Here is a 10,079-nt window from a genome sequence, read left to right as displayed (position 1 = left end):
TCAACACTCATATCATAAGTAAATAAACAACTTGCATTTATATAATCCAACAAATAAATAGAGGTTCATTTTAGAACCCTAATCAAAGGTGTTTAGTTAAAGAAATAAAGCATACTCAAGAACAAAATGTGTTTCCAGAACATGTTTATAGGTCAATATGACTAAAAAGACTCACAAAGACTCAATCAAACTTGAAAACACTTGACAATTGGACCAATTCACCATTTTCATCAAAACACCAACACAACTCATTTCTCAACAACAAACCAAGAATTATGCAAACTCAAGCCATGAATTATCATCAACAACATGACTAAACAACAACAACAACAATTGATCATGAAACATATCACAATTCATCAACAACAATGCATAATTCACCAATTGAGCATATTTTCACACATACCCATTTTTCATACTTTGAACATACAATTCAAGTAACAACAATTCAATCATTCATAACTTCATACATCTAAACATGTCATCATAATTAGAGCATGAATTTCACCACTTATGAATAATTAATCAATTCATCCAATTAAGCACTTATCATACAAATAATTGAAAATTACAAAAGTGATTATGATGAATTCTAACCCCCTTACCTTAGTAGCTTAATCTACCTAGCTTAGGCTTCAATTTTGCTCCTAGCTCTTCTCCCAACCCTTGATTCTTCAAGTCCTCTTCTCTCTACCCTTTTCTCCTCTTGCTCCCACTTTCTCTCTCTATTCACTCTCAAAAATATCTTATGAAGGAAAGTGTGAGGAAATTCTCATAAGAGTAGGTTTTTATACTAAGTCTTCTTATTGGGCCTAACCCTCCACTTAATGGACTTAACCCATTTCTATTCACATCTCAAATGTTTCTACACTCTAACCGGTAATTAACTAATAACGGTCAAGTAACGGTAAAATCTTAGTTTTACTCTAGTAACTTAGTAAAATAACTATTTTCACCAATCACTAAAAGTAATTCCCACCAAAAATTATAATTTTATTCGTTCTCACAAAATGACCAAAATACCCCTACGTCCAAAATGACTAAAATACCCTTCTAACACGGAAACCTATGAAAATGCACCCAATGATGAATAATCACACACAAACACATATAAACACATAATAAAAGTAATTAAAATAAATCTAACTAAAAATCAGGTTGTTACAAGCGGGGCACACAACATTGTACCCATGTGTGAAAAATGAAATTTTTTACCGTTTTTTTGAGTGTTTTCTTCTTCGACTTGTTCTTGGGACTTGGAAATTTTTTTCACAAACTCTTAATGTACTCAAAGCCTTGTAGAACCTTAATAATATTTATTACATGCATTCTAAAACTTTTATGAGGTGCCTTGTTTGTCAAATTACATGATTTTTCAATAAAAAACAACACATATGAAATTGTGTGGTTTATGGAAGAAACATAATTCCATGGCTCAATTGAAAACAATATAAAATGTCTCTTAAACCATGCAATTTCTCTATAACTCCTTTATAATGACTCAATTGTCTAATAAACTAACTCAAAAACAATGAAAATAAAGTAAAATGACCTGTCAACACAACCTCAAATTTAAACCGTTGCTTATCTTTAAGTAACGAAAATAGATATGATCAAAATTTGCACAATATTTTAGAGAACATACCTTTTTAAAGAGGCAGCTTAGATCATTATCCGTTTCATTTTCAAACTTTGATTAACTTATCACTTTTATACAAACGGTACAGACTTGGAGAATATAATACATACTCTCAATCACTTTATTTTCCGTTATATATTATAGGATACTTGATATTTAGGTAGGGAAGTGATTTATCTTGTATGCTTAAATTGAGTATAGTATCGAAAACAGGTTGATTTCAAGTTAAAAAGCAATTTTAATTTATATAGATTGACGATACAATAAATGATTACTCAAGATGCAAAATTTAACACAAAATTGTAGCATTCAGATACTACAACATTTGAATGTGTTGTCTTCGAAGAATTATTTGGATAAGCACACGGTTGTTGACTATTATAGACAACACATTATCTTTGAATATTGATGATTATGTTTTGGGTTTTGGATTTGAGTTGTTTGGAATTTATGCAGAAGATCAAGATTTGAACATTATAGACAACACATTATCTTTGAATATTGAAGTTTTTTTTTTTTTTTTTTTTTTTGTATCCTAAGGAAGTAGATTTGACAAAATATGACAATGTTACATTTTTTTTAATCGTCGGAGTTTAAAGGTGGATCTTACATATTTTATGCATTGTTCATACCACTGAAATAAGCTCACGAGAGCACAGAGTTACATGTTTACTACTACACAAAGTAACTATTTATCACAAAAAATGTAACTATTCTTTTAAAGAGTTAACTATTAAAATTCACACGTACTAATCGAGAAGGAATTGTAGATTTATATGTAGACTCCAACATATCCAATATCTTTAAAAAATAGAATTATCATCTAAGATATTTTTGTGTGTTAAAGGAATTGTAGATTTATATTCAGACTCCAACATATTTACAAAGTCTATGTCTTACCACTAAGTTGACCCCTCGTAAACATTTATTTTATTATGGGAGATGGGTAGTTTATTTCGTTGAACTAGGTGATTATAATAGTTAGGAGTTAAAAGTTTAAATTTTGAATCCTGCCAACAATGGCGAAAACACTAACATAACAATTAACATATTAAAATTTGTAAGTAAAAAACACTTATTTTATCATTAATATATTTTAATTTATAACTTTTTTATTGATATTTTTTTAAGGGTTTTCTTATTGATAAAATATAGATTTCCATAAAAGAAAGAACTCATCATAAACTTGCAATAATGTTGAACTAGATAACAAGTGATCCTAAAGATGAAGAAGTCTAAAACATAGTCACGTATATTTCGAAGTTAACTCTTCAGTTCTTAGGGGATAAGACCTAGTAATCAAGAGTTCAGTCGAAAGATAGTTCAGTCGAAAGATAAATAAAATCTGACTAAAAACTGCTTTTAGAAATCGAACTCATGTTCTTTTGAACTATTCATTTTAAGGAAGCTTATTAACTACCTGAGCTCCATCACTTGGTTACATGTTTGTGTATGTTGGTGTTGTTTGTTCTGCTTGTTAAAAAAATTAATTCATCAGAAATGCTAGTAACACACATTCTAATATACACTTTCCAACACACTCTTTAATTGGTTAACAGTCATATGGATCCCACCAAATCATGTGGTGAATTATTTCTAGACGAAGAGAGGACAGACATAAAATATAAAGTCCCAAGATTTTATAAAAAGAAGTGTATATCATTGAGCAAATAATTGTTCTAGGGAGAAGTTCAGACAAAGCTCTTGCCTATTTGAGGAAAAAATAATAATTAGCTTATCATGTTACTTTCCTACATCTACAAAACATACTAAACAGTGAATAATAGTGATGGGACATAACAGTGCTCATAACAAAACTGGCCCATTATGAAAGACTTGTCTACAACAATTTTAGACAACAAATTCAAAACTAAAAAATTGCATGGCTACCAAACTACACAAAAGTTCTGTGACAATTTCCCTAGGATTGATTCCACCAGCAAAACCCTTCAATTAAGGATGTTTCATGCAGTGTTTCTCTTTAGTGAAAAGTTGGAACATAATACACTACTGGAGGGTACAACTGGAAAATGGAATCATCAAGTATATGGATTACGATATGTAACAAAACCATGACCAATTGATTTAAATTGTAAGTTGCTTATGTATTGATATTTGATTGGTTGGTTAATATTGTGAGTGGACCAGAATTGAAGCAATAAGTCATGGATTGAGAGCTATAGTGTCTATTTTTGAGGTCCCATATGACAAGATAACAACTTTGTATAAATACATGGTATCCAAATTTTAGTAGTTAGTTGGTTGTCTTTAATTTTGATATAGGGACCACTCTTATTAGCATTTATTTGAAGATTGACTATAGATATGTATCACACACAAAGTGGAGGGTATATATTCAAATTTTCAAGCTATTTTATAGAATAAAGGTCTTGTTAACGAAGGTTTCATGACATTCTTTAAGTATTTTAAATAAGAAAATAATTTATTAAAAAAGTTAAATGATTCAATTTCCAAAACATTGAATACACAAGTTTTCAAAATAAGTTACTACTTGAGATCCTTAAGAAATATCCCGAAAATACTCGTTAATATTTCACATAGAATAATAAGTATAGGAAAAAAAATGTAAAGTTATAAACATTCACCCTGAAATAATTGCAATCAGACGACAAAAGAAAAATGTTGAGGAAGTCATTTATTGTTGAGAAAAAATAGAAATTAATCATGCATCATCTAGTTTTTTCAAACTGATGAATATGTTTTTGGTAAAATTTGGGTTCTTTTGTTATGCAAGCACTCTAGGAAGCTAGGGACATACAAATGTAAGCAATGAAAAAGCATGAACAAAAATGACCTAATATAGTTGCATAAGTCATCTCTATCAAAAGGTAGCATGCTATAGTCTAGACATAGTTTTAGTCATTTCATTTTGACTAAATATTACATCTCAAACATTGAATGGCTTACATTCCTTCATTTTATTGCCCTTAATTTTATTTTTTTTATCAAGTAATTTAATGGTTGTAGCTCACACATTTTAAATATGGAGAAGTGAGATGTCTGGAGTTTGAAACTTAACCCCTATATATATTATACAATATCTCTACCAATTGAGATAAGCTCATGACACAATTTATTGCCCTGCTTTAATTACATGTCCACATTAAGAATTCAACACATGTTTTAGTGTCTATGAAGTTGACAATTTTTAAAATTTAATTCTTACACAAGTCTTTTTTAATATAGTTTATATTTTGCTTTTATAAAGACTAAATACATGATAAAAAAAAACACTATTTTTTTTTTTAAGAAGCTAAATTAGCCCACATAAATTGGCATCGGAGAGAATCAAAACTGAGACCTCAAAGAAGAGTACACTCCCAGATCCCAAGCCAATACCACCAGGCCAACCCAAATGGGTTAACACTATTTTTATTTATAGAAGTATCAAAATAACAATTAAAATTGAATAAAATTTATGTAGGGGCTAAACTTTAAAATTTGGTAACTTTATAGATACAAAAACACATTTAACTTTTGTTTTATGTTCCATTTAACATGTAGAAGGTGGCCCTTTCATATATCAGTGTCTGATGGATTGATTTAGTAACAATGCATGATGTGAAGACCAACTTTATTACTTTTAACAAGAGTTCAAGGAAAGAATGGTAATATAACATTTTCTTAATATTTTTAATTGTAGCTATTTTTAAAAAAAAAAAAAAACAATTTCTTTATTGTTATAGAATTTCAATGAAGGTATTGATTCTTTCCTTTTATTTCACATTTAGACCCTTTTTATTGTTGCTTCTGTTTTTATTTGGACATTATTGTACAACCACAACCAATAGATCAACTTAAAATTTAGGTCGGACCTAATTGCCTCTATTTATAAACATATTTTTAAATCATATCTCATTTAATCTGAGATTTTCAACAGATCCAAAAAATAAGTCACTTGTATATAAATCAAGTGAACTATATTATCTACATACATATATTTATAGTTGAGCTGGCAGACATATTTTTGTTGCTGGTTCTTCTAGGAATTCCTCTAAACTAATTAACCTGTAAACAAAATGACAGCAAGTAAAAATTTTAGTCCTTCAAAAAAGTAACAATTTTAGTAAGTTTTAGATATATAAGGAAATGCTAACCGGTACCTACAGAACACGGTTAAGGATGATAAAAAAGGAAATTAGATAATAGTTATTGCATTAAAAATGTGTAATTAATACTACAAAAGTAAAAAATGTTTTTTTTTATGATAATAATTTCCTTTTTTAGCATGTTTAACCAATATCCGGGGCATCAGTTAGAATCACCCTTTAAATAGAAAATGAAAAAAAAAATCATGAAACTTTTAATGATATGTCTTTATATAGCATATAATATGAGAACAATATTAGAGGCTATGTATTGGCCTACCCATTTTGCCACTCACAGCATCATTAATGTTTGCTGTTCCACTCATTGGTCCACTGCTATTGCTTGGTGGAATCATTGTTTGACTATTTTGTACAGCTTGGGGACCATATCTGTACATATTCATTGGCTACAAAATAGTACCAACATACAAGGTAAAATTAATTTCCATAGGTAAAACATGAGAATATCATTAAGTTATAAGGGGAGCATCTTAAATTTAGACCCTGTTTGGATAAATAACTTAACTAAACAGTTATATTCTAACAAAAAGAGAAAGTATAAGTTAAACTGTTTTCATATAAGATATAAGTTGTTTTCTTAAACTATCATGAAGAACTTGTGCAAATAAGCTGAAAACAACTTATAGACATGTCAAATAACTTTGTTTTTAAACACAAGGACTTCCCAATAGGTCACTCATCCTAGTACTACTCTCGCCCAAGCACGTTTAACTGCGGAGTTCTGATGGGATCCGGTGGATTGGTGCTGGTATGATCGCACCCGACATGTCATATTACTTGTTTCCATAGGATCTCGTAAATAGTCTCTCAGATGTTTATGTCAGTAGAAAAAACATATCAATCCAAACAAACCCTAAGTACCTGAGAAGCATTTTGCATAAGATGATAGCCCATGTAACGAGCATATTGCTCCGAAAGAGCAGGATTTTGCATCTGATTTTGGTAGTTGAAGGCACCTAAAACAGGATTTTGGCACGTTAATGTCTGATTTGGCGTCTGTGACGAAGAAACGGACAGATCCAGAGGCATTCTCGGTAATTGCATTGGATTTTGAAGTGGAGGAAACGAAGGCGTAGTCATTCCCATACCCATTTGTGACATATAGTGCTGATATCCCGGTAGCATCATTGGTGTCATGCCAGATCCCATCCACATTACCTAACAGAAAGATCAAAAAAATTCTTTAGCAATGCGAGGCGATTTTCATATGCAAGATATTATTGTATGGCACATAATATATACCTGAAGTTGTAACTGAAGTGATTTCAAGTATTCAATTGCCTCTTCTAACATTGATGCTTTGTCCGTCTGCAATATATATCACTTACTCAGTATACAGAATGGAAAATCGATCGTTTTCTATACAAGATTATATTGACGCGTATTCAGGGTTCAATACCTGATACTAACAAATTCTTTGTTGCCTTAAAAAATTAACCACTAGCAATTTCCTATAAAAAAAAACATGGTTTGATGACAAACCTTACTACTGTGAGGTATGAGTTGTTGCAATGCTTTCATCTTCTCATTAATCCTATCTCTTCGCCTCTGCATCAATAAATCAATAACACTTCTTGTAAGCGCAAAATTTTAGAAAACTTCAGTCTATCTAGAGAAGTGTCAAACCCTTACCCTTTCTGAAAGATTATGCACTTCAGCAGCGCGGTTCCTACGAGCCGACCCTGATCGCTGAGACGTCTTTTTCCTCACGCCTGATTTAAGTTCTGTATCCTATTAACACAAACCATAAAATCATAACTCAGTGTATCAATTAATGAAAAACATCTAATTATGAAGGTAAAAAGATAGAGGGCGCAGTTTTACCTCGCTTTGTTCGACTGAATCTTCAACATCCATCACTTTCCTCTTTTTGTCATGACTTCTTGTAGATAAAGAACAAGTTTTTCCAAGACTACTTCCCGAACCACCAGAAGATGAAGTAAAAGCAGGTTCCAACTTCTCCGATTTCCCATTCTCATGCCGAGGAATTGTCTTCTGAACATCATTTCTGACTTGTTCAGGCTCGGTCGATAAATTAGTCCAAACACCATTGCTTGAAACTCTGCTTACATCTGGATCTTGTTGGACTTGGTTGCTTCCGCAATAACTTGAACCGACTGTCATCGTCGAACACTCTCTAACATCACATTGTGACAGATTACCCGTAATTTTGTCTCTTAAATTTGCATCGCCGTTAGTAGATGCTAAAGTAACATTGGGATGTCTTGAAAAGTGAGAAAAGTTTACAACCTTGCTGGATCCACACAAATCATTGTTTCTTTGCGATGAATCGGGAACAAGGTGATGAAACCTCGGAGCCGACATAGGAAATTCCTGAACAAAAGGCGGTTTTGTATTCGTCGGTTGCGAATTGAAAGACTCGACATTACAAGGTGGAAGTTCAGATAAAAGATTTGAACATAATTCTTGTTCAAGTGGATCCTCAATAGGGTATTGTTGGATCCATGAAACAGTTTCATCATCTTGAATCAAGTTGCTTAAAGTTGTTGATTGAAGATTCTTATGAACTTGTCTTGAGTTATTCACAAGTTGTTTCTTATTTGTTTGGCTATTCAATACTACTTGACCATTCTGCCATAGAAGCTCCACAAGTTCATGGTCCAGTCTGTAATGTTAAACACATGGTTAATAATTAATTATTCATATTTTAATCAAATTTAATTTGGACAATAATATTGTTATGCTTTGATAATGAAATATTGAACACAAACCCCATAGGTTGCTTCTTTTGATTGGTGACAAAACTATCAATCCCAAAATTCCAATCAGGAATGGTGTTGTTCATCGCTAACTGAACCGAACTGAACCAAACTAGTACCTGTTTGCGCCAAAATGAAAGAAAATTAGTTTTTTTAATAGAAAAATGAAGATCCTTTAAGTAGAATTTGACTCCATTAAGCAGAAGAATAAAATATTATGTAAAGACCATTTAAATGAATAATCAAATATGCATGAGATTAAACAGATTTTTATATTGATAAAAAAGGAATAAAAAATTTAAAGGGTTTAAGAGTTTAGATCATGTGTGGAACTTTACTAACAGAAGAGAATTAATTAACCAATGAAATGAAACTAAAGTATTTTTTTTCTATTCTGAACAAAGAATTCCAATTTCAAGAGTCCCAAAATTGGAAAAATCAACACTCAATTACTATTGAAAGTACATGTACATTCATAAGCCCAGAAGAGAAAGATCATAAAATAAAATTTATAACAAAACATTAAACACAACAAATTAGGCAAAATTTGAGACAGCTATCTTACATAAAGATTGCATATTATCACAGACACAGAAAAACAATTTCCTAAAAAAGAAGAAAATAAGAAAGCAAATAAGCAAAGAAATGATTGATGAATCACTTTATAGTACTTTATTTAATTTGATAAATGAAAAACATGAAGTAGAGAGAAGTATGAAAATTTAATAATTTTTATGACCATTATTTATAACACTCACATTTAGATTTAGATAAGGATTATAAAAGAAGAAGTTCACCTAAACTGAGCAAAATAGATTTTAGTTTCTTTTCTCCTTTGTTTCTGACTTGCTGATGTAGAAAGTAGCTGGAAGCTTGACAGAGAAGCTCCTTGTTTGTTCCTGCTTTTTCTTCTGTGTTTGGTTCTCTTTGAGTGTGTCCTTATGCTTTGGAAAGTGTGAGAACAAAGTATGAACAAGAGGTTTTAACAACAAGAAAGATACTGACATCAGCACATTTAGATATATAGAGAGAGAGAGAGATGAAATCCCATGGTAATATCAATTGTAGAGTAAAATAAATCACATGGTAAAATCAGTTGAAAAGGAAAATAAATCACATGGTAAAATCAATTGTAAAGGAAAATGATATAGATTGTTCTAACTTCTAAGAAAGGAAAATTAATATGTGCTAGAGTGGTGAATTCTTTTTTTTTTTTTTTTTAATAAGCCAAAATGGAACATGAAATTAAAACGGGAGTGAAACACCACGCGTAAGGTGTGTAACGGATGAAACACTCAAAGTTACAAAGTCATTGGTGCAATATCAAGGGAGCACCATCCTATGGACGTAATAATAATGATATAATTACACAAAAACACCCATGCATGACATAGGGTTTCGCCACCCATCATGATAGTCAAATGCAAAGGTAAACAAATGCGCCTTTAACCACCAAAAAGAAGTATGTTTGACCATGTCGAGAATGATGAGGATCATCCGCCTTATTGTTGAAAACCTGACTGTTCCTCTCCTTCCAAATGACCCAGATACATGCAACCAAATTATTTTGAAGAACGAATGAGATGATTG

The 10,079-nt window shown here is 31.2% G+C and overlaps 1 protein-coding gene and 1 pseudogene across 2 annotated transcripts; both read right to left on the bottom strand.

Moving 5' to 3' along the window:
• Positions 1-5,436: 5,436 nt before the first annotated feature.
• LOC25490555 (transcription factor PIF4) lies at positions 5,437-9,477 on the bottom strand. Of its 2 annotated transcripts, none has more exons than XM_039832375.1 (9): positions 9,287-9,477; positions 8,500-8,608; positions 7,594-8,393; positions 7,402-7,500; positions 7,252-7,317; positions 7,012-7,077; positions 6,631-6,927; positions 6,045-6,155; positions 5,437-5,668 (listed from the first exon to the last, which is right to left on the bottom strand). In XM_039832375.1, exons 2-9 carry the CDS (start codon positions 8,573-8,575, stop codon positions 5,660-5,662), a joined length of 1,524 nt encoding a protein of 507 aa, XP_039688309.1. In that variant the 5' UTR covers positions 8,576-8,608; positions 9,287-9,477; the 3' UTR covers positions 5,437-5,659. The 2 variants fall into 2 exon arrangements, with proteins under 2 accessions (XP_039688309.1, XP_013459610.1); XM_013604156.3 differs by having other exon boundaries at positions 6,029-6,155; positions 7,594-8,395; positions 8,502-8,608.
• On the bottom strand, positions 6,413-6,525 carry LOC112420592 (uncharacterized; annotated as a pseudogene).
• Positions 9,478-10,079: the final 602 nt, after the last annotated feature.

Source organism: Medicago truncatula, chromosome 3 (assembly GCF_003473485.1).
Source record: "Medicago truncatula cultivar Jemalong A17 chromosome 3, MtrunA17r5.0-ANR, whole genome shotgun sequence".
Taxonomy (NCBI): Eukaryota; Viridiplantae; Streptophyta; class Magnoliopsida; order Fabales; family Fabaceae; genus Medicago; species Medicago truncatula.
Note: the sequence above shows the minus strand (reverse complement) of the source record. Positions and strands in the feature narration are given on the sequence as shown.